We start from the raw sequence: 26691 nt of genomic DNA on the forward strand, positions 1-26691 counted from the left end.
TAGCAATCCCACTGGACCCTAACCTGGTCCAGCTCTCGACCTCAAAGGCCCAGCGTCCGGCATGCCAAAATGCGAATGGGCTCCAATGCTAGCTGCCCGTCCGACTCCACCTGCAAGGCATCCCAATCTAGAATATGAGACTCATCATAGATATACTTCCTCAAAACTGAAACATGAAACACATCGTGGATGCGTGACGGGCTAGGTGGCAATGCTAGACGGTAGGCAACTGGTCCTATCCTCTCAAGGATCTCAAATGGTCCTACAAATTGAGGTGTGAGCTTAGAACCCTTTCCATATCAGATTGGACTCTTATGCGGTCGCACTCTCAAGAAGACTCTGTCTCTAACCAAGTAGCTACGATCTACCCTCTTTGCATCTGCATATTTCTTCTGTCTATCCTGTGCCTCTCTAAGATGCTGCCTAATCAAATCCACCTACTACTCCATATCCCGAACTATCTCTGGACCAATAGCAACTCTATCCTCTATGCGGTCCCAACTCAATGGTGTCCTACAAGGTCTGCCATATAATGCCTGATAGGGTGGCATCCCTAAGGACGTGTGATGCCCATTGTTATAGGCAAACTCCACTAAGGGAAGGTACTCTTCCCATCGGGTCTGGTGATCCATGACATACATGCGAAGCATATCCTCCAACACCTGATTAACTCTCTCTATCTGGCCATCCATTTCCGGATGATAGGCTGTACTGAAATTGAGCTTGGTACCCATTGCTGCCTATAATGCCTTCCAAAAGGAAGATGTGAAGAGGGAATCCCTGTCGAAAATGATCTTGCATGGAACTCCATGAAGTCGGACAATGTCTCGCAAAAACACCTGTGCTACTGCTGGTGCTGTGAAGGTGGTACGAACTGGTGAAAAGTGGGCCACTTTGGTCAACTTGTCAACCGTCACCAAGATGGCATCATGGCGACGAGATGACATGGGGAGACCAATGATGAAATCCATGGATATAGTATCCCACTTCCACTCTGGTATAGCATGAGATTGGAGCAACCCACCTGGATGGCGGTGCTCCGCCTTGACTCTCTGACACTCAAGGCATCGAGCTACCAACTCGGCAATAAGTTGTTGGATTCCTGGCCAATGGTATAATTCCCTCAAGTCTGCGTGCATTTTCTTGACCCTGGGATGTGTTGCATAAGGAGCTCTATGAGCCTCTATGATAATGAACTCCCGCAATCCCCCGGAAGAAGGTACATAGATGCGCCCTCTATGGCATAATAACCCATCGGACTCTAAGGAATAATCCACATATTTCCCTTCTAAAGTTTCCTGGGATCGTATAGCTTGACAAACCTCTAAATACCATCTGTCCTCTGGCAACTGCTACATGATCCGATCTCTCAAATCCGTGCTCATAGACATGGGGTATACCTCATGACGTCTCCTACTCAAAGAATCTGCAACCACATTTTCTTTCCCTTTGATGTAGTGAATGTCAAAATCATACTCGCACAAGAATTCCATCCATCTCCTCTGATGTGCATTAAGATTCGGCTGAGTGAATATGTACTGAAGGCTCTGATGGTTTGAGTGCAACTCAAAATGATGACCCAAAAGGAAATGTCTCCATCTCACAAGTGCATGCACTACTACTGCAAGCTCAAGGTCATGAGTAGGGTAATTAAGCTCGTGAGTCTTGAGTTTCCTAGACTCAAAAGCTATAGCTCTGCCACTCTGCATAAGTACTGTTCCTAAACCCTCTAGGGAAGCATCTGTGCAAACCATGAAATCAGCTGAAGGATCTGGTACTACAAGGATAGGTGTGGTAGTAAGTGCCTTTTTAAGTTCCTGAAAGGCCTTCTCGCACTTCTCCATCCACTCGAACTTCTTCCCTTTGCGCTGAAGAGAAGTGATAGGATGAGCAACTCTAGAGAATCCCTCAACAAAATGTCAATAATAGCCTGCTAAGCCCATGAAGCTCCTGACCTCTGTCACACTGGTAGGTGCCGGCCAACCCATAATGGCTCTGATCTTTGATGGGTCTACTGAGATCCCATCACCAGATATAACATGACCAAGGTACTTGACCTCTGTTCTAAAGAAAGCACACTTCGACAAACTGCCATACAACTGATTATCCCTCAAACACTGCAAAACCTATCTCAAGTGCTCCTCATGTTCCTCCTCATTTCGTGAATATATCAATATGTCATCGAGAAACACAATCACAAAATGGTCGAGGAATGTACGGAATACTCTATTCATGAGACTCATGAAAACTACTGGGGCATTCGTAAGACTGAATGGGACCACGGTGAACTCATAGTGGCCATATCTAGTGCGAAATGCGGTCTTGTGGATATCACTATCCACTATCCTCAACTGATGGTACCCGGACTTTAGATCAATCTTGGAAAATACTTTGGCACCCTGAAGTTGGTCGAACAGATCATCGATCCTGGGCAACGGATAACGGTTCTTGATAGTTACTTTGTTCAACTGATGGTAATCCATGTATAATCGGAGAGATCCATCCTTCTTCTTCATGAAGATGACTGGTGCACCCCAAGGGGATACACTAGGGCGAATGTGGCCCTTCTCTAGGAGTTCCTCAAGCTGTATCTTGAGCTCATTAAGCTCATTTGTGGTCATTCTATATGGTGCTCTTGAAATTGGTTCGGCTCCTGGAACAAGGTCTATATGAAAATCAATCTCTCTACGGGGGGGCATACCTGGTAACTCTGAAGGAAATACATCTAAAAATTCCTTAAGGATAGGATGGTCGTCAATAGATGTTTCCTTTTCCTCTTCTTCTTCTCTATCACTAAGGGTGATGGCAAATAACTGACATCCCTTTCGCATGCTCCGCTTAAGCTGCATGGCGGAGATCATACGAAGAGATACGGGTCTCTGAATTCCAGTGATCACTATGGGAGAACCATGATCATCCTCACACTCGATCCTTTTCAGGCGACAATCCATCTTGGCTCTGTGGGCATAAAGCCAATCCATGCCAAGTACGATGCCGTATGATCTGAGTGGTGTAACTCTAAGGTCTACTAAGGTGGTGGTGTTACCAATCTGAAGCTGACAACCCTTAACCTCTGATTCCACTGACACTCTAGCCCCTGAAGCTAATTCCACTTCCCAACTGACCTCTTGTCTAATTGCCATTAGCCCGTAATGCTCCACAACCAATGGAGATATAAAAGAGTCAGTAGCTCCTGAATCAAATAATATAGATACACTACTACCTCTGACCATACCTGCTACCTCAATAACCGTGCCTGATGCTCTGCCTGGCGGTTGTCAACCGCTGTGAAGACCCTATGGGACTTGCCCATATCCCCAACTGTCAGCTCTGATGCTTCCATCCTCTGATTCCCTGCCATCTGACCCTGAGGACACACTCTCGCCATGTGTCCCATGGCTCCACATGTGAAGCAAGCGCCACGTGCCTGAAACTGTACTCCCTGTGATCTGGAGAAAGACTGTCCCCCTGTCCTGCTAGAACCACTGTACCCACCTCTGGAGGACTGCTGAGTCCTCGCGGGAGGTGTGTAAGGAGCCTGAGATCTCTGATCTCGCCTCTGACCCTGTGACTGCCACTGCTTGGGCTTCGTGCCCTGCTGACTCTGCGAAGGCCTTTGCCTCTGGTTTTGCTGTGACTGCTGCAGAGGAGGGGGTTTGGAGAACCCTGATGTGTGTCTGTTGTTACCTTTCCAATGGGGTTTTTGAAATCCATAAGTCTGTGGTGTAGGGTTACGATTCTGGAACCGATCCTTCGAGTCCTGTGGTCTGACCTGAATCTCCTCAGCTATCAAAGCCTTCTCCACGGCAACCCGAAGGCTCCCTGGAGCGGCCATTCTCACAGGTCCTACTATGCTGGAATTCAATCCTCTGATAAATCGGTTGACGAGAAGCTTCTCATCTTTTAGGTAGTCTACATAAGGTAAGAGTTCAAAGAACTTGTTCTCGTACTGGGTCACTGAAAGACCCTTCTGCTGGAGGTCATGAAACTCATCCACCCTACGCTGTTTGAAATGCTCTGATAAGTACCTCTCCCTGAATCTCTCTGTGAAAATCTCCCAAGTGAGGGTCTCTATCTCTAAGCCACACTTATATTCTTCCTGTCTCCACCATGTGGAGGCTGTTCCTCGCAATAGGTGAACTGCTGCACGTGCTTTTAGATTGCTCTCATAAGAGCGTAAAGCAAAGCACCTATCTAGGCTTAAAAGCCATGCCTCTGCCTCTACCCCATCAGTAGATCCCCCAAAAGATGGTGGCTGAAGACGCATAACCTCCCTGATTAGATCCCCTGGATCCCGACGTGCCCTCTCAATATACACTGGTGCTACGGCTGGAGGTGGTGCTGGTAGGTGAATGGACTCGGGCTCATGCCCAGCCTGACTCTCTACGGGATTAGGAGGTGGACTCCTACTCCGTTCCCATTCTACTGTTCTACGGCTTCCTGAGTTCTAGTTCTCAACATTATGATCTACTGTCGGAAGCCTATCCTGAACTATGCCAATCAAGTTCTGTAGAGCTACCAAGATATCTCGGTTTGGGTCAATTGATCGTTCAGGAGGAGCTGCTGGGTTCACTTCCTGAACTGATTCCTCCCTAATGACCTCTTCGCGTGCCATGCGTTCACGCCTAGGGCCTCTACCACGTTTGCGAGCTTGTCGCGTAGTTGGAGGCATCTTTTTTAAGAAAATGAAATAAAATGAAATAAATAAATATTCTAGGAGAAATATTTTAGCTAATTTAAAAATAAATATAATAAAATTAAATATAATTTAATTAATCAAATGATTATAGCGAAACGTAATGGAGTAAGGTTCCTAGTGTTGGTAACCTTGCTCTGATACCAAAATGTCATGCCCAAACTTTTGGGCATGAACGGAATAAATTTTTTTTAAGTATGATTAACTTAAATAAAATAATGCAACTAGTTTGGTCTTAACTATGTTTTGAGTGAATCAAACAATTAAATTAATCGGGTGATAAAATTTTCCAGGTTATAAGCGGGCTAATATTTCTCCACACGAGTATTCACTATTCCTCCTTAAATAAATGATTAAACTCTCTTAGCAATTAATCTCAACTTATTTTATGATCTTTAAAATTAATTGTCCATTAATCTCTTATAGTTCTTAAATTACCTAGGGACTGACTAAATAATCCTTAGCTTAGTTTAACAATAAAAATAATTTATCTAACACTTGTCTAGAGGGTCAAAAATTAACCCCCATAATAGCATTTGTGCTATGAAATTATTTTAATGAAGACCAAGATAATTTAACTTCTAAAGCTTCCTAATACAAGGGTAGTTATCAATATTTCCCCCTAGCCTTAACTCAAATCAACCTGAGTCTGGCACTTAAATGAAGCTATAAGAAAACTCTGATTAGTTTTACAACTAACTATTTCAATAATAAATATAAGAGTTTAACTATATATATATATATATATATATACCTATAATTGTTTATATAAATGCTTATAAGTATATTCTAATAGGAGGGGGGGGGGGGGGGGTATTTTTACTTAATTTAAAATAACAACCCCCTTTTAAACATCCCACACACAATTTTTTTCTTTTAAAATGTAACCAAGTGAATTTGCCCTAACCCGAAATTAGGGTTAGGGTATGTGTTTATTTTTTTTTACATACATGTGTTCTTTTTTTTCTCTTTTTTTTATGTGTGGGCTGGGTGTGTGCAGGTGAAAGAGTGGCGGCGGCCATGGGAGGCGGTGCGCAGGGCTGAACCGGAAGCAGATTCCCCTTTTTTTTTATGGCGATGGGTGGAGAGCCGAGCGGCCAAAGGAACGACGGCGAAAATGGGGAATGGCGGCGGAGGTTTTTTTTTTTATTGAGCGGAAGTGAGCGGCAGTGGGCGGGGTACCGCGGGCTGCGGACAGCGCTGCCCGCAGTCTGCGGCTTCCACAGGCTGCGGACTGCGCCGCCCACAGTCTGCGGCTCCCGCAGGCTACGGGCGTCGCCGCCCACAGTCTGCGGGTTCCGCAGCTTGTGGATGGCGCCGCCCACAGCTACGGGCACCCGTAGGCTGTGGGCACCGCCGCCCAAGGCTACGACCCCCAACATAAACTTCGTTGTTTTTTTTAAAGAAAACCCCTTTTTTTAAAAAAAAAAAAAAATTATTTTTTTCTATTTTTATATATATGTATATATACATATATACATATATATTTATATATATGCATATATACATATATATATATATGTATATATGCATATATACATATATATATATATATATATGCATATATATTTATATATATGCATATATATATATATATATATATATATATATATATATATATATATATATATATATATATAAAGGTAAGACAATATAGTTTTGTTTGAAATATGCAAATTTTTCACATATAGTTTTATTTCGAACATATATAGATTTCATAAGAATGAATTTAATATATATATATATATATATATATATATATATATATATATATATATATATATATATATATATATTTGAATGGTTTATTCAACAAGCTTATTAGTTTTCTCTTTATTTTTTTTTATAAACAGAATTATCAGAATAACATTTAAAGAACTAAAATATTTTATATATATATATATATATATATATATATATATATATTTTGCTACCCCTTTTTTTTTTTCTCTTTTCTATAGCTCATATAGGCTTTCTTTTTGAGTTTATTATTATTTTGTGTATCTCTAAAATGCATGCAAGGATTTCCTAATGTGATTTGTAGATTTAATAATGAGGAAAATATATATTTTTTGTAGGCAAATAACTAAGACTAAATGTTTTTTTTTTTTTGAAAAGAAATAGACTACTATAGTAAGTTTCATTTTCTGCATTAAATGGGAAAATAAATGACTGTTTTTATTTATTTGCAGCAGCATTAATATAGCTAAATGATCATGTAGAAACAGAAATAAAATTTTCATTTGCCAAATAAACATAAATGCAACAACATTTTTTTTTGAAAATTTAAATACAAACTAATTCATTTCCTCTTCATTTTGCAAAACTAGCCAAGTAGGAGAAATATTTATATTTCTTTAGCAAGTGTAAATACAAAGTATATTTGAAATACAAATGGGTTTGAAAATAAAACAACCATATCTTCCTTCCATGGAAATATGAATACATTATATTCACTTCTCTTTTTTTTTTAAATAAATACAACAAAACACTTTTTTTTTTTTCAAGCTAATATTGAATACATATTTTTCTTCAAACTTTTCTGCAACACAAAAATAGCAACTAGGCTCTTTATTCTTTCTTTTCCCATCCAAAGCAACCTGCAATAAAACACAACTTTGACCGTGGAGAGCTCACCTCCCAGCCTAGGCTTACTAGAAGCCACCCCCGAGCTTGGGGAACCAAGCACTAGACGGGTTACAAACAAGCAAACAGCACAACATATAGGCATACACTCAACAAACATCTTCCCATCCCAAGCTACACTTCACCACACTTTGTGATGTTCATTCCACGGGTGGAAGTGGACCAAGTACCATTGGGGAGATTGCAAGCCAAAACACAACTCAAGCCACCTCATGGCAATACAAATGCAACAAAAATACACCTCCCTACCTTCTGCCCCCCAAAGGCTCAAAGGCCATATTTTCTCCCCTTATGACCCCCAAATGCATACACAAGGCTATGCAGCAAGGGTCACAAAGGACACCCTTGAGATCACTCTCCATAAGGAGAGCCTCTCACCCAAGGCTGTCATACTCCTTCCACCCCAAGACCATCCTACTCTCCCAAGAGTAGGAGGTCTTGGACACTCCCAAAACAAGAACACAAAACAAAAAGAAACATAGAATGAAAACTTACATTTTCCTCCTACAACAATTTACATGCACACAACTCTTCAACAAGCATTTCTTTCTTTAAAAAAAAAAACAACTTAAACAACATAAGCAAAAGAGAATTATAACCAACCTTAATCTGCCAATAGGTATGTTAGATATAGTTGGGGATGAGCTGCCCAAATCCACACTAACTTTTTTTCCACCAATCTTTCCCAAAAATTCTATCCTACCACTAAATTTTCAAAGCAAGTGCATAATCTCCAACAATGGAGAGTGGGTGATTACTCACTAAGTCTCCAATTCTTGCCTAAGAAGGCCTCTCACACACTCCTCAACCCCTTGGTTGAGGTGAGAGTTCCCATTGGTTGCTCTTCCCAAACTCTTACACATTACTAAAACTGGAAAGGGAAAAGGTGAGAGGAGGTGGGGAAGAGAGTTTGACATCAAAAGGGAAGGTTGTCTATCCTAGGAGGAACCTTCTAAGTTGAATTTTCGTTCACCTTGGAAACACCACTTTTTGAGGTGACTAAACAGTCACATGGGAGTAGTCAAATGTTTCAAAATATCCCTAACCCATAGGTATACCCTTTGGACCTTTGGAAAAGCCTTAAATTTGACCCTAAGAGTCCATTTAACCCCTTAGAAACCCAACTGAAGTTTACCTACGGGTCAACCTGAGTTGACCACTCCCAAGACTCCCTACCCAAGGCAAATTTGGGACCACACTCATGTTTTTTGAATGGCTTTGGTAGAAATAAAACTCCCTCCAAGAGACAAGTCAAAATCAATGACACTAATCAGCACATGTGTCAAGTGACACAATAAAAATACAATATAAAAATTACACATGGAATTTGTCTCTTGTAGGATTACACATATACATAAAAATTAACTTTAACACTCAAGCATCATACACTTCACAAATAAAATACATTACAAACGGAGTGTTGTCTCTCCAAATAGACAACCCCTGGCTTAACAAACATACATTGGTCTAGGTTTGGTTCTCCATATAAATTCCATGGTCACATGGATAATTTTCCTGTGCATCTCAATTAACACATTAGTAATTCCAAATAATCACAATTATACATAATTAAATACATGGATTTCATTGCACATCAAACACTCATACATTGTCAACAATAATTCAATATCTCATTCAATTAAATCCAATTTCACATAAGCAATTAACATAATTCACAAAATTGAACCATTCATAAAATAAGCATCATTTTTCTATCATCAAAATGAAGTCCTGCAATTCCAATAATGACATTCACCATTTCAAAATAATTCTATTCTAACAACATATAAAGTTTCATAATCATCATGCATAGAATAAAGCATCAATATATGTCAATGTGATCCAATCATGAAATCATATAGGTTCTAAATCCATAAAGCATAAAATAAAGCATCCATAATAGTCTCAATATGCAAATAACTGAAAATATCAAACTGAGTTGGGGTAGGGCCTCACAAAATCATCAACCTTTTGATAAGGTCGACTAAAACCTAAACCCAAAAATCATAATTACAAAAATTACATCACATGGTACTGTTAGACGGTTCAAATAACCGAAAGACAACTCAGAGTGGGGTGAATCAGTTATCACAGATTACAAGAACATTTAGTAATTAAAACTTTAATAATGAAACCCAAAACATTAATACCAAAATGCTTAAACCAAATACTGGAATAACAAATAAATCAATTAAGCATAAACAATAATCAAAAAATAAATACCATCCATATGACACCAAGATTTATACATGGAAAACCCAATAAAGAGAAAAACCATGGTGGGAAGCCTACCCACATTCAGATAATACTTCTGTAGTAAGTATGTGAATTAGAATTGAGGGGCCTGCACTTGCAAGAAGGCCAACAACCTAGAGTGTACTGCTCATCACAAAAGGAGTCTCACTGACTACATAAAAATCCATACTACAATCCAAAAGAATGAATGAAGTGCAAAGATAATATCTCCTATGCCTGAATACAGTTCTGGTTAATCTCAATACCGAAGGACTAAATCTTCTTACATACACCCAATTCGATCTCTAATGATCAACCAAAACCTTTGCTTGAATGATATTAGATTATTCACACATTACGTATCCATATGCATTTTTTATATCCTAATATCAACTACAATGAGATCTTATATCATATATATACAAACCCTCGACTAGAAACAATCAGGTCGGCCACCAAACAATAAACTAATTAAATAATTACAAAAAATGCCGGCCTTGGACCAAACAAATAATATCCAACCCATAAGACATCCCAGAAACATATCGAGAGGTTCAATCCACACGTTATATTAAGCCAGTCCATAACCTAGATAACATCGAGACCCAATTTAGGTCCACACACGCTAATGTAATGATCCCAATCAATCAAGTCTTGAACATGATCACCATTAGTATCCTGAATCTCCACTAGAAGCCGCACCAATACAACTTATGCATAACATCAAAGATCTTCAACAAAGCTCTGCCGGTGAAACCCTCACTAGAACCACAATTCAAGCTTCTAAACAAGCAAGATAGCATCCAATCACTAGACCAAAACCAACTGACTGAATATGAACATGAGTAGCATGAATAAGACAATTCCATAACCAAATCATACCAAAGCATACTAAATCAAATCCAACTAGAAACCAAACAACCTACCGGGACTAGAAGGGTTCCGGTAAAACAACCAAAATAGCTAGTGTTGACATCAATGACAAAACATCAATGCAACACCTAATCAAGTCCTACAAATGGCCAACAATCTCCTCATTTGGCATTGATGGCAACACTAGATGTGAAAAATATCTAAGTTCCAAGAAATTCTAAGCAATTCTCTGATGAATAATGATGAACATTAAATACTCAACAGATATTGAGAGGGGGGAGGGGGTGAATCAGTATAGACAAAAAATTCCTTAAACAACTTAAACTGCAAAGACTGTACTAACTGGTAAACAACATCGCTGATCTAAATCAGAGCACTACCAGTAAAACACATTATGACAGAGAAAGACATAAACCAGTAACACTTAGGTCTTCACAATACCGAATATCTCATTTCCACTTCACCCATATGCATAAACAAGTAATACATCAAAAATATAATGACCACTACATCAACATGCTTTACTTCTTAATTAAAAACACTAATCATCACATAAAAAAGCATCACACATGACACACTTATTTTTCACGTGGAAACCCAACTAGGAAAAACCACGGTGGGGATGAATTGTGAGGCCGTACCCCGACCCATCCTAGTATTTCAATGATTTTCATGTTGGAACTATTATGGATGTTCTATTTTATTGCATTATGGATGTAGGACTTTATATGATCACAGGAATTTGATAACATTGATCTATTGGTGCTTCATTTCTATGCTTTGTGGATATAGAATTTTATATGATTCTAGAATAGGGTAAGATTGAGACGTTGTATGTCATTATTTGATTTGCAGGACTTTATTATGATGCTAGAAATATGGTTGCATATCTTATGAATGGATTAGATTATGAAGATTATGATGAATTTCTTATGTGAATTGCCTTGATATGTGGTAAATTGTATTGTATAATGTCAATTCTATGCAGAGTGATTGAATTGTATTCTTAATTATGTGTTTAATGTTATATGAGGCTATTAGAAAGTACTAATGTTTAAATTGAGATGCATAAGAAATTATCCATGTGACCATGAAAATATTATGGAGAATCAAGCCTAGTCCTATGTACGTTCGTAAAACTAGGGGTTGCTATTTGGAGAGACAACACCCCGTATGTATTGTATTTTATTCATAAACGTAATTGTTTGCATGTGTGTAAATTGTATTCATTAAATTTGTTTAAATCATTCAAGGGACAATTGCCATGTGTATAATTGTGATGTGGAATTATTTTTGTAGTGTCACTTGACACATATGTTGTATGTTGTGTTGGCAATTGTCATGTCACTTTTTGGAGAGATTTATTTTTGTTTAATTGGTATAGCTCCTAATTATCCTTGAAGGTTCGAAGAAATCTAGGATAGTGAGCCATAAGGAGGGTCAACTCAGAGTTGACCCATAGGTTAACTTTAGGTGGACTTTCAAAGGGTTAAATCAACTCCTAGAGTCAGTTTTGGGGCATTTTTATTAGGCCTCATGGGGTAACTATGGGTGAAGGCCAAATTTGGCCATGTGTCTTTCCCCTAGGGCTTGTTTAACCAACCAAAAAAGTGGGTTTTATTAGATGGTCAAATTTCATCTTTAGGAGTGCCATCCTTGGTTAGATAACCTTCTTGGTTGGTGTAATTCCTTTTCCCCATTTCATTCCTCTTCTTGAGGTGCCTTCGTTAGGGAGTGCGTAAGACTTAGGGAAGGCCAACCAATGGGAGTCCCTCAATCTATCCAAGAGGTTGGAAGGAATGAGAGAAACCTTCTTAGGCTAGAGATTTAGACTTAGTGAGTTAATCACCCACTCTCCATCTTTGGAGATCTGAAATTTTGAAAAAGAACCAGTTTTGGAATAGGAATTTTGGCTAAGTGTTGCAGAAAAGATTTGTGAATTGGGCTACTCTTCTCCAAGCTTTCCCTAGAAAACCCCTTGGCAGATTCAAGGTTGGTGTTTTTCTTACTTGTTTATTTGAAATCTGTTTGTAGGATGCTTGAATGTAAATGTTGTATCCTTCCTTGCATTGTATTTGTGAAAGTTTTATGTGATTCTTTTCCTATTACTGTTTATGCATTTTGTGTGTTTTGGGAGTATCCAAGACCTTCTTACCCTTGGGAGGGCAAAGTGGTCTTGGGGGTGGAAGGAGTTTGATAGCCTTAGACTGAGAGGCTCTCATTTTGAGAGTGATCACAAGGGTTTGTTTATGTGACCCTTGCTGCATAAGTTTTGTTTATCCATTCGGGGGTCATAAGGGGAGAAAATATGGCATATACGCCTTTGGGGGTCATAAGCATATGGGGGTTAAGATGAGTTTTGTTGTGTTTCTTGGATGCCATGAGTTTGCTGTGAGTTACTATCTAGCAGATCTCCTCAAAGGTACTTGGTCCACTTCCACCCTAGTAAAACATCACAGTATGTGCTGAAGTTTCAGCCTTGGGAATGAGAATGTGTTTGTTGTGTTTTTCCCCTTGCTTGTTTGAGTTTTCTTGAGTGTAACTTGCCTAGGACTTGGTTCTCCAAGCTCGGGGGTGGCTTCTAGTAAGCCTAGGCTGGGAGGTGAGCACCCCATGGTCACAGCCTTATATTTTGTATGCAGGTTGCTTGGAAAGAGGAAGGAAAGCTAGGATGTTGCAGATTTGTTTTTAGTTGAAGAAAGAAATAAGAATGTATTTGATGTAATTATTTTAAAGAAAGAAATGTGTTATTTAGTTAAGTCCTCATTCATTAGGAATGCGAGACTAATTGGGTATTTTTCCCATTTGTAAAAGTTGACAACTTGTGTTCAAACCATTCGTATAAGAAAAATATTTTTATTTAAATCCTGTAAAATATTATGCTGTCGTTATTATTATTTAATTATGTCTTAAAATAAAATCTGTTGTTATTTATCTCTGCAATTTATATATAAAAAAGATGCAGAAAAAGAAATGAAAATGTTTTAAGTATTTCCCTGCAAATATTTAAATGTTGTTGTTTACTATCTTTTTATTTTACTTAGAACAAAAAAAAAAGCTAAAGTAGAACCATGTAAATTTACTTTTCCTATGGATATCTAATTGAAGTTAAAACTGCTACTACAATCATATTTATTACTACCATTTATATTCCTGTTTATTCATTGCAAAAAATTAATCTATAAACAAAACATAAATAATAAATAAACCTATTTAAAGTTTTTTAAGCTTGCTGCTATCATTACTGTCATAAAATGTATTGTTGTTTTAAAAAAAATTATTTATTGCAGATTTAGTCTTAGGCATGAGGATATAAGTTAATCTATTCATGTTAGATATATCATTTCAAAAAAAAAAATTATATAACTATATCTATCTAAGGGTTGCCTGTACTTTTCTAAACATTCCTACATGTTAATGTCTAAATTTATTCTTCGGAAAAAAAAAAGAAATCCTAACCCTAAGAGTTTGATATACATATATGGATTTATATATATATATATATATTTTTAAAAAAATGCACATAAATATAAACAAAGATATATGTTTGAGTCTGTTTATGCATATATATATATATATACATATATACATATATATATATACATATATATATACATATGTATATGTATATATATATATATATACATATACATATGTATATACATACATACATATATGTATGTATATATATATGTATATATATATATATACATATGTATATATATACATAGATATATGTATGTATGTATATATATACATATATGTATGTATGTATATATATATGTATATATATATATATATATATATATATTTACGTTTTAAATACTATAAAAAATAAAAATAAATAAATAAATAAGGGGCATAGGGCCGAACCACTGTGTTTACACACAGTGGACGACACCGCTCGCCATTGTGTTTACGTACAATGGACGACAGCGGCCGCCACTGTGTGTAGGCATAGTGGTGTCCGGAGGAGCCCCTCACTGCAAACTCCCAACCTTCCCTCGACCTTCGCCCCTTCCTTCGGCCGCCGCCTTGCCTCAATTCGGCCACCGCCTCATGGCCATCAAACCTGCACGCCACACACAATACACACACACTCTCAAAATTAAAATAAAATATTATAAACCCTAACCCCATTTCGAGTTAGGGTAAAAACAATAAAAAAAGAGAGTAGAATACTTGATGCAAAGAAATGAAACCCTAACCCAATTTTGGGTTAGGGTTAGCATTTAAATAACAAAGTAAAATCAAAATGCAACCCTAGCCCATATTCGGGTTACGGTTTGCATGTAAAAATATATGAGAGGGAATTTGAATTAAGTTTTTAAATTATAACTTAAAATTTAGGGTTATTATGAGTGGCATTTTAATATTTGATGCGCATAGTTGATTCATTTTATTAAAGAAATATACATGTATAAATAAGTTTAAATATAGATTTGTTCATTCAAATTGCTTATATATATATATATAATTTATAATTTATATATATGCTATATTTTTACATATATATATATATATATATATATATATTTGTTTATTTATTTATTTGAGGTTAAGTGAAAACCTATTTAATTTTATTTTATTAATTTTTATATAGTTCTCATATCGCATAATTGACGTAATTTTATCAAGTGTTTTTTTTAATAAGGATATTTCATGGGTAATTTTTGTATTTAATTAAATAGGGACATCAAGATAAAATTAATTTGGGGAAAATTTGTAAATGAGAAATACTAATTATTCTAAACGAATTTTTAGCCTATAAGGCCAATTTTGGCCAAATGATTTATTAGTCAAAAGTTGACGGTTTGGGGGAGATTAAAATTGGCTATAGTATAATTTAGATTCTTTTGGCAAATAACAGTATTAAATTTGTAACCTTATTGGTTAAATTAAAATAACAAATTTGCATGCACCCAATTAATTAAATTTTAAATTTAGGATAGCATATCCTTGTTTTTGGCCTAGGATGTCTTAAATGCAATTGAGATATTTAAATACCCCTTGACTTTAATTAGCGGCAATTTATTTAAGATAATTAAATTTAACTAATTAAATTTATGAGGACCTTTTAGGGAATAATCAGCCCATCATTATTAATGTCGCCTTTTTGAGTGAGTTCGTTAATCCAATATTAGTGAACAATTCTACTTACATCTTAGTTGAGACAAAACCCTATTGATTCCATTTTAATGTAGACTATGTTATGAGTTTATGTTGTTCAAAAATAAATTTGTTGTTCCGTTTTGTGCCCAAAAGTTTGGGCATGACATTTTGGTATCAGAGCAAGGTCTCCAACACTAGGAACCTTTTTCCATTACTTTTCGCCTTAATTATTTAATTTATTAAATTTTTTCCCAAAAATTATTTATTTATTTGATTTGATTTGATTTTCTCATAAGGATGCCTCCGACTATGCGACAAGCTCGCAAGCGCGGAAGGGGTCCTAAGCATACGCGTATGGCACGTGAAGATGTTGTCAGGGAGGAACTGGTTCCCGAAGGGAACCCAGAGGCCCCTCCCGAACCACCGGTTGATTCAAACCGAGACATCTTATTAGCACTTCAGAACCCGATTGGGATAGTGCAGGATAGACTTCCAACAGTTGACCGTCATGCAGAAAATGAGAACTCAAGGAGCCTTAGATCAGCAGATAGGGAATGAAGTAGGAGTCCACCTCCTAATTCCTTAGGGGGCTAGGCTAAGCATGAGCCTGAGTCCGTTCATCTATCTGGACCACCTCCAGTAGCTGCACCTGTTTATATTGAGAGGACACATTGAGAACTAGGGGATCTGATCAGAGAGGTTTTGCGCCTCCAACCACCATCTTTTGGGGGATTTAGCGACGGGGTAGAAGCTGAGGCTTGGCTTTTGAGCCTAGATTGGTGCTTCCTATTGCATTCTTATGAAAGTAATCTGAAGGCACGAGTTGCAGTCCACCTTTTGAGATCGACGGCCTCCACATGGTGGAGACAGGAGGAATACAAGTGTGGTCTAGCTGCAGACACCCTCACATGAGAGATCTTCACATAGAGGTTCAGGGAGAGATACTTGTCAGAGTACTTCAGGCACCGTAGGATAGATGAGTTCCATGACCTCCAGCAGAAGGGTCTCTTAGTGACCCAGTACGAGAGCAAGGTCATTGAGCTCCTACCTAATGTAGACTACCTAAAGGATGAGAAGCTTCTCGTCAACCGATTTATCAATGGACTTAATGCCGGGATAGCAGGATCGGTGAGGATGGTCACTCTAGGGAGCCTTTGGGTTTCCATGGAGAAGGCCTTGATAGCCGAGGAGATTCAGGTCAGGCCACAGGACACAAGGGGTCAGTTTCAGTACCGAAACCTGACACCCCAGTCTTTCGGGTTTCAGAAACCCCATTGGAAAGGCAACCACAAAAATGCATCGGGGTCCTATAAAACCCCTCCTCCATAGCAGTCACCGTAGAGTCAAAGACAGAGGCCCCCTTAGGGACAACAGGGATTTAAGCCCAAGCAGTGGTAGTCACAGGGTCCTAGATGCAACCAGAGAGCACAGGGTACATACACACCTCTGGCACGGACTCAGCAGTCCTCCAGGGGTGGGTACAGTGGTTCGAGCAGAACAGGTGGGCAACTTTTCTCTAGGCCTTAGGGTGCACAGTTTCAGGCACACGATGCTTGTTTCACATGTGGAGCCATGGGGCACATGGTGAGAGATTGTCTGCAGGGTCAGATGACAGGTAGTTAGAGGATGGCAACATCAGATCCTACATTTGCAGATATGGGCAAGTCCCATAGGGTCTTCGCAGCGGTTGACAACCGCCAAGTAGAGCACCAGGCCACAGTCATTGAGGCTATAGGTATGATCAGAGATATTGGTATTTCTATATTATTTGACTCAGGAGCTACTGACTCCTTTATATCTCCATTGGTTGTGGAGCGTTGCGGGCTAGTGGCAATTAGGCAAGGTGTCAGCTGGGAAGTGGAGTTAGCTTCAGGGGCTAGAGTATCAATGGATTCAGAGGTTAGGAGATGTCCACTCTAGATTGGTAATACCACCACCCTAGTATACCTTAGAGTTACACCACTCAGATCTTGTGGCGTCGTACTTGGCATGGATTGGATTTATGCCACAGAGCCAAGATGGATTTTCGCCTGAAAAAGATCGAGTGTGAGGATGATCATGGTGCTCCCATAGTAATCATTGGGATTCAAAGGCTCATGTCTCTTCATATGATTTCCTCTATGCAGCTTAAGCGGAGCATGCGAAAGGGATGCTAGTTGTTTGCTATCACTATCAGTGATAGAGTGGAAGAAAATGAGACAGAGCCTTCCCTAGATGATCATCCCATCCTTGAGGAGTTTACAGATGTGTTTCCATCCAAGCTACTTGGTATGCCATCTAGTAGAGGGATTGACTTCCACATAGATCTGGTACTAGGAGCCGAGCCAGTTTCGAGAGAACCTTATAGGATGACCACACATGAGCTTAATGAGCTCAGGATGCAGCTAGAGGAACTCTTAGAGAAGGGTCACATTCATCCTAGAGTCTCCCCTTGGGGCGCACCAGTCATCTTCGTGAAGAATAAGGATGGGTCCCTTCGGTTATGCATGGATTACAGGCAACTACATAAAGTAACCATCAAGAACTGCTATCCCTTGCCTAGGATCAATGTTTTGTTTGATCAGCTTCAGGGTGCTAAAGTGTTTTCTAAAATAGATCTGAAGTCAAGGTATCATTAGTTGAGGATTGTGGAGAGTGATATCCACAAGACCGCATTTCACACCAGATATAGCCACTATGAGTTCATTGTGGTCCCATTCGGTCTTACGAATGGTCTAGTTGTATTCATGAGTCTCATGAATGGGTTATTTCGCACTTTCCTCAATCGATTTGTGATTGTGTTCCTCAATAACATATTGATATATTCTCAGAATGAGAAGGAGCATGAGGAGCATTTGAGGCAGGTTTTGCAGTGTTTGAAGGACAACCAGTTGTTTGGTAGTTTGTCAAAGTGTGCTTTCTTTAGATCAGAGGTCAAGTACCTTGGGCATGTTATATCTGGTGATGGGATCTCAGTTGGCACATCAAAGATCAGAGCTATTATGGATTGGCCAGCGCCAACGAGTGTGAAAGAGGTCAGGAGCTTCATGGGTTTAGCAGGATACTACAGACGCTTTGTTGAGAGATTTTCCAGAGTTGCACACCCCATCACATCCCTCCAGCGAAAGGGAAATAAATTCGAGTGGACAAAGAGGTGTGAGAGGGATTTTTAGGATCTAAAAAGGGCACTCACTAGTGCACCTATTCTTATTGTGCCAGACCCCACGGCTGATTTCATGGTATGCACAAATACTTCCTTGGATGGATTAGGAGCAGTCCTTATGTAGGAGGGTCGAGTTATAGCTTACGAGTCTAGGAAACTTAAGACTCATGAGCTTAACTACCCTATGCATGACCTAGAGCTTGCAGAAGTAGTACATGCACTTGTGAGGTGGGGACACTTCCTTTTGGGTCATCACTTCAAGCTTCATTTAGACCATCAGAGTTTGTAGTACATCTTCACCCAGCCTAATCTTAATGCCTGTTAGAGGAGATGGACTGAATTCCTATGCGAGTATGATTTTGATGTCCACTAGATCAAGGGGAAAGAGAACGTAGTTGCAGATGCCTTGAGTAGGAGATGACATGAGGTATACTCCATATCTATGAGCACAGATTTGAGAGACCGTATATTGCAGTGATTGCTAGAGAATGGATGGTATCTAGAGGTTTGTTAGAGGATGCGATCTCAAGAGACCTTGGAGGGGAAGTATGTGGATTACTCTTTAGAGTCCGATGGGCTGTTACGCCATAGAGGGCACATCTATGTACCTTCTCCCAGGGGATTGTGAGAGTTCAGTGTCATGGAGGCTCATAGAGCTCCTCATGCAACACATCCTAAGGTTAAGAAGATGCATGCAAAATTGAGGTAGTTATATCATTGGCCAAGTATGTGGAAGCTTATTGCCAAATTAGTAGCTTGATGCCTTGAGTGTGAGAGAGTCAAGGCAGAGCACCACCATCTAAGTGGGTTGCTCCAGTCTCATGCTATACCAGAGTGGAAGTGGGATACTATATCCATGGATTTCATCATTGGTCTTCCCATGTCATCTCGTTGCCATGATGCTATCTTGGTGACAGTTGACAAGTTGACCAAAGTGGCCCACTTCTCACCAGTCCAAACTACATTCACAGCACCACCAGTGGCATAGGTGTTCTTGCGAGACATTGTCAGGCTTCATGGTGTTCCACGCAAGATTATTTCTGATAGGGATTCCCTCTTCACTTCTTCCTTTTGGAAGGCATTACAGGTAGCAATGGGCACCAAGCTCAATTTTAGCACAACCTATCATCCCGAAATGGATGGATAGATAGAGCAGGTTAACCAAGTGTTAGAGGATATGCTCTGCGTGTACATCATGGATCATCAGACCAGATGGGAGGAGTACCTTTATTTAGTAGATTTTGCCTATAATAATAGGCATCACACTTCTTTGGGGATGCCACCTTTTCAGGCATTGTATGGCAGACCTTGCAAGACACCTCTGAGTTGGGACTGTATTGAGGAAAGAGTGGCCATAGGCCCTGAGATGGTTTGGGATATAGAGGAGTAGGTAATTTTGATTAGACAACACCTTAGAGAGGCACAAGATAGGCAGAAGAAATATACAGATGCAAAGAGGATAGACCAGAGTTACATGGTTGGGGATAGAGTTTTTCTGAGAGTGCGGTCGCATAAAAGTCCAATCCATTATGGAAAGGGTTCTAAGCTCGCACCTCGCTTTGTCGGACCTTTTGAGATCCTTGAGTGGATAGGACCAGTTTCTTATCATCTAGCTTGCTTCCTAGTCTATCACACATCCACGATGTGTTTCATGTATCAGTTTTGAGGAAGTATATCTATGATGAGACTCATATTTTAGATTGGGATGCCTTGCAGGTGGAGTCGGATGGGCAGCTAGCTTTGGAGCCCATTCGCATTTTGGCTCACCGGACGTTGGCCCTTCGAGGTTGAGAGCTGCACCAGGTTAGGGTGCACTGGGATTTCTATGATGAGGTTACGGCTTCATGGGAGGATGCAACATGTATGAGATCATGATACCCTCATCTTTTTGATGAACTCCAGGAGAAAGTTCATGCCTACAGGGGGAGGGTGTGAGGCCCTACCCTAACCCATCCTAGTATTTTAGTGATTTTCATGTTGGAACTATTATGGATGCTCTATTTTATTGCATTATGGATGTAGGACTTTATATGATCACATGAATTTGATAACATTGATATATTGATGATTCATTTCTATGCTTTGTGGATATAGAATTTTATATGATTCTAGAATAGGGTAACATTGAGACGTTGTATGTCATTATTTGATTTGCAGGACTTTATTATGATGCTAGAAATATGGTTGCATATCTTATGAATGGATTAGATTATGTGGATTATGATGAATTGCGTATGTGAATTGCCTTGATATGTGGTAAATTGTATTGTATAATGTCAATTCTATGCAAAGTGATTGAATTGCATTCTTAATTATGTGTTTAATGTTATATGAGGCTATTGGAAAGTACTAATGTTTAAATTGAGATGCGCAGGAAATTATCCATGTGACCATGGAAATATTATGGAGAATCAAGCCTAGTCCTATGTACGTTCGTAAAACCAGGGGTTGTCTACTTGGAGAGACAACACCCTGTATGTATAGTATTTTATTTGTAAACATAATTGTTTGCATGTGTGTAAATTGTATTCATTAAATTTGTTTAAATCATTCAAGGGACAATTGCCATGTGTATAATTGTGATGTGGAATTATTTTTGTTGTGTCACTTGACACATATGTTGTATGTTGTGTTGGCAATTGTCATGTCACTTTTTGGAGAGATTTATTTTCGTTTAATTGGTATAGCTCCTAATTAACCTTGAAGGTTCGAAGAAATCTAGGATAGTGAGCCATAAGGAGGGTCAACTCAAAGTTGACCCGTAGGTTAACTTTAGGTGGACTTTCAAAAGGTTAAATCAACTCCTAGAGTCAGTTTTGGGGCATTTTTATTGGGCCTCATGGGGTACCTATGGGTGAAGGCCAAATTTGGCCATGTGTCTTTCCTCTAGGGCTTGTTTAACCACCCAAAAAAGTGGGTTTTCCTAGATGGTCGAATTTCATCTTTAGGAGTGCCATCCTTGGTTAGATAACCTTCTTGGTAGGTGTAATTTTTTTTCTCCATTTCATTCCTCTTCTTGAGGTGCCTTGGTTAGGGAGTGTGTAAGACCTAGGGAAGACCAACCAATGGGAGTCCCTCACTCTATCCAAGAGGTTGGAAGGAGTGAGAGAAGCCTTATTAGGCTAGAGATTCAAACTTAGTGAGTTAATCACCCACTCTCCATCTTTGGAGATTTGGAATTTTGAAAAAGAACCAGTTTTGGAATAGGAATTTTGGCTAAGTGTTGCAGAAAAAATTAGTGGATTGGGCTACTCTTCTCCAAGTTTTCCCTAGAAAACCCCTTGGTAGATTCAAGGTTGGTGTTTTTCTTACTTGTTTATTTGAAATCTGTTTGTAGGATGCTTGAATGTAAATGTTGTATCCTTCCTTGCATTGTATTTGTGAAAGTTTTATGTGATTCTTTTCATATTTTTGTTTATGCATTTTGTGTTTTTTGGGAGTATCCAAGACCTTCTTACCCTTGGGAGGGCAAAGTGTTCTTGGGGGTGGAAGGAGTTTGACAGCCTTAGAGTGAGAGGCTCTCATTTTGAGAGTGATCACAAGGGTTTGTTTATGTGACCCTTGTTGCATAAGTTTTGTTTATGCATTCGGGGGTCATAAAGGGGAGAAAATATGGCATGTATGCCTTTGGGGGTCATAAGGATATGGGGGTTAAGATGAGTTTTTCTATGTTTCTTGGATGCCATGAGTTGGCTGTGAGTTACTATCTAGCAGATCTCCTCAAAGGTACTTGGTCCACTTCCACCCTAGTAAAACATCACAATATGTGATGAAGTTTTAGCCTTGGGAATGGGAATGTGTTTGTTGTGTTTTTCCCCTTTTGTGTTTGAGTTTTCTTGAGTGTAACCCATCTAGGACTTGGTTCTCCAAGCTCGGGGGTGGCTGGGAGGTGAGCACCCCATGGTCACAACCTTATATTTTGTATGCAGGTTGCTTGGAAAGAGGAAAGAAAGCTAGGATGTTGCAGATTTGTTTTTAGTTGAAGGAAGAAATAAGAATGTATTTGTTGTAATTATTTTAAAGAAAGAAATGTGTTATTTAGTTAAGTGCTCATTCATTAGGAATGAGAGACTAAGTGGGTATTTTACCCATTTGTAAAAGTTGACAACTTGTGTTCAAACCATTCATATCAGAAAAACATTTTTATTTAAATTCTGTAAAATATTATGCTGTTGTTATTCTTATTTAATTCTGTCTTAAACTGAAATATGTTGTTATTTGTCTCTGCAATTTATATATTAAAAAAAAAGATGCAGAAAAAGAAATGAAAATGTTTTAATTATTTTCCTGCAAATATTTAAATGTTGTTGTTTACTGTCATTTTATTTTACTTAGAACAAAAAAAAAAGCTAAAGTAGAACCATGTAAATTTACTTTTCCTATGGATATCTATTTGAAGTTAAAAGTGCTCCTACAGTCATATTTATTACTGTCATTTTTATTCCTGTTTATTCATTGCAGAAAATTAGTCTATAAACAAAACAAAAATAATAAATAAACTTATTTAAAGTTTTTTAAGCTTGCTGCTATCATTACTGTCATAAAATGTATTGTTGTTTAAAAAAAAAGAAATTATTGTAGATTTAGTCTTAGGCATGAGGATATAAGTTAATCTGTTCATGTTAGATAAATCATTTCAAAAAAAAATTATATAACTATATCTATCTAAGGGCTGCCTGTATATCTATCTATGTTAATGTCTAAATTTATTCTTTGAAAAAAAATAAAAATCCTAACCTTAAGAGTTTGATATGCATATATATATATATATATATAAAATGTACATAAATATAAACAAAGATATATGTTTGAATCTGTTTATGCACACACACACACACACACACACACACACACACACACACACACACACACACACACATATATGCATACATCTATATATGTATATGTATGTATACGTTTTAAATACTATAAAAAAAAAAAAGCAAAAAAAATTAAATAAATAAAGGGCATAGGGCCGAACCACTGTGTGTTAACACAGTGGACAGCTCACGGGCCGAACCACTATATTTACACACAGTGGACGATACCACCCGCCACTGTGTTTACACATAGTGGATGGCACTGCCCATCATTATGTGTACGCACAGTGGACTACACCGACCGCCACTGTGTGTACGCATAGTGGCGTCCGTGGGAGCCCATCACTGTGAACTCCCAACCCTCCCTCGACCTCTGCCCCTTCCTTCGGTCGTCGCCTTGCCTCAATTCGGTTGTCGCCTCATGGCCATCAAACCTACACACTACACACAGTACACACAAAAACTCTCATAATTAAAATAAAATATTATAAACCCTAACCCCATTTCGGGTTAAGGTAAAAAGAATAAAAAAAAGATAGTAGAATACTTGATGCAAAGAAATGCAACCCTAACCCAATTACGGGTTAGGGTTAGCATTTAAATAACAAAGTAAAATAAAAATGCAACCCTAGCCCATATTCGGGTTAGGGTTTGCATGTAAAAATATATGAGAGAGAATTTGAATTAAGTTTTTAAATTATAACTTAAAATTTAGGGTTATTTATGAGTTGACTTTTAATATTTAATGGGCATAGTTGGTTCATTTTATTAAAGAAATATACATGTATAAATAAGTTTAAATATAGATTTGTTCATCCAAATTGTTTATATATATATAATTTATATATATGCTATATTTTTACATACATACATACATACACACATACATACATACATATATATATATATATATATATATATATATATTTGAGGTTAAGTGAAAACCTATTTTATTTTATTTTATTAATTTTTATATAGTTCTCATATCGCATAATTGACGTAATTTTATCAAGTGTTTTTTTTAATAAAGATATTTCATAGGTAATTTTTATATTTAATTAAATAGGGACGTCAAGATAAAATTAATTTGGGGAAAATTTGTAAATGAGAAATACTAATTATTCTAAACGAATTTTTAGCCTATATGGCCAATTTTGGCCAAATGATTTATTAGTCGAAAGTTGAAGGTTTGGGGGAGATTAAAATTGGCTATAGTATAATTTAGATTTATTTGGCAAATAACAATATTAAATTTGTAACCTTATTAGTTAAATTTAAATAACGAATTTGCATGCGCCCAATTAATAAATTTTTTAATTTAGGATAGCATATCCTTGTTTTTGGCATGGGATGTCTTATATGCAATCAAGATATTTAAATACCCCTCAACTTTAATTAGCGGCAATTTATTTAAGATAATTAAATTAACTAATTAAATTTGCGAGGACCCTCTTAGGGAATAATCAACCCTCATTATTAATGTCCCCTTTTTGAGTGAGTTAGTTAATCCAATATTAGTGAACAATTCTACTTACATCTTAGTTGAGACAAAACCCTATTGATTCCATTTTAATGTAGACTATGAAAAAAAATTTGTTGTTCTATTTTTTGTCCAAAAGTTTGGGCACAACATGAATACCCACAAGTTGTTCTTGAACTCATCTGAAGTCCGCTCTGTTAGGAGCCTAATCCGGTTAAGGACTTTACAATAGGTTCTGCTAGAAACCGATCCTTCTAGGGATCACCTGGTTAAGGGATGGCTAAATACCTGGTTAAAGGTTAAAACCATTTTAAAGGTTACCCTGTCAAAGGATTTAAAGAACTCAATGATTTTGAGTCACCCTGTTAAAGGATTTACAAAAATCCTGTTAAAGCTACCTGGTAAAGGGATTTTCCAACTGCTGAAATGGTTAGAAGTCAACAGGTAATACACTGATCTGAAAACAACACTCAATGCCAAGGAAGATGCACTTTAGTTCCTTTACATATGCAATCACACTCTACAGATCTCTACTCACTACACCGGTCTGGCAAGAATCAAGTATCTCTTCACTTGGATACACACACAACATTTGCCAACAACTTCAAATGAGAATCATCATCGACCTTATAGACAACAATTAGGTCGGTAGCCAAAACCTAAAACCCTAATCATCTAGGTTAACAATACAGTCGGTCTGATCCTGACCATTCAATCACATTGCATAATGTAAAACAATCTTGAACAAATCTCAAGACGTTCTCCATCATTCGTTCTTTGCCGCTTCTGGAAGTTGATAACCCATCACGCACTCTCCACTATTTACTAAGACTTCGCACATTCCCAAGGTAGATAGAATCAATCTTCTTCATGCAACACGATTTGATCTTCATTTCAATGCTAACCCATCATAGGATGTCATCGGTCGAATCACACAGACTTGGAATGCATCAATCGGTAACCCTAAAGCCAAATCTACCAACCGGTAGTCATATCAAATGAAACCCTGATACAAACTTTGCATATACCAGTTCACATTCCAATATACTGCTTCACCTTTTCACATATACCGGTTCACATCATCATACCAGCTCACTTCATACCATCATACTGGTTCTCTTGCCAGTTTGCTTACTTCAATATACCAGTTCATACTTCAGCATATTGGCATCAATGACAACATACAATATCATCATTTCATCAAACTCTGCACATATGCCAACAATCTCCCCCTTTGGCATTGATGGCAATATACAAAGATATCTTTCTGCTTCACATCTTCTCCCCAATCTCTTCCATATTATGTGTAGCCAATACTGCAGATATCTTCTCTGCTTCACATCTTCTCCCCCTTTGACAACAATGCCAAAGTGGAGGCACAAACATCCATGTTCCACTATGTTGGTCCCCCTAAGGATTAGCATCCTTCAACACACCAATCCTGAAAAGATTTGACAATGCAATACCTGACTGATGTGGAGCACATACCTCTAGTTCACCTCTTGAAGGGGCAACACCCCTAATTCACCTCTTAAATAGGTAAATGTAGCCTTCGGTAGAGGCTTGGTGAATATATATGCTAACTACTCCTTACTGGAAACATGTTCCAATACAACCTCTTTGTTCTAAAATTTCTCCCTCAAGAAATGATACTTGAAAGTGAAGTGCTTGGTTGTAGCATGCAATA

General features: G+C 38.1%; 1 protein-coding gene across 1 annotated transcript in view; it reads right to left on the reverse strand.

Moving 5' to 3' along the window:
- Positions 1-13548: 13548 nt before the first annotated feature.
- LOC131856884 (GDSL esterase/lipase At2g42990-like) overlaps positions 13549-26691 on the reverse strand; it is a 74551-nt gene continuing 61408 nt past the window's right edge. Inside the window, exons 6-8 of the mRNA XM_059208840.1 lie at positions 23827-23965; positions 14340-14522; positions 13549-13603 (exon numbers count right to left, since the gene is read on the reverse strand). Of these exons, the coding sequence (XP_059064823.1) occupies positions 13549-13603; positions 14340-14522; positions 23827-23965 (377 nt within the window). The remainder of the gene's footprint in view (positions 13604-14339; positions 14523-23826; positions 23966-26691) is intronic.

This window comes from Cryptomeria japonica, chromosome 7, assembly GCF_030272615.1.
Source record: "Cryptomeria japonica chromosome 7, Sugi_1.0, whole genome shotgun sequence".
Taxonomy (NCBI): domain Eukaryota; kingdom Viridiplantae; phylum Streptophyta; class Pinopsida; order Cupressales; family Cupressaceae; genus Cryptomeria; species Cryptomeria japonica.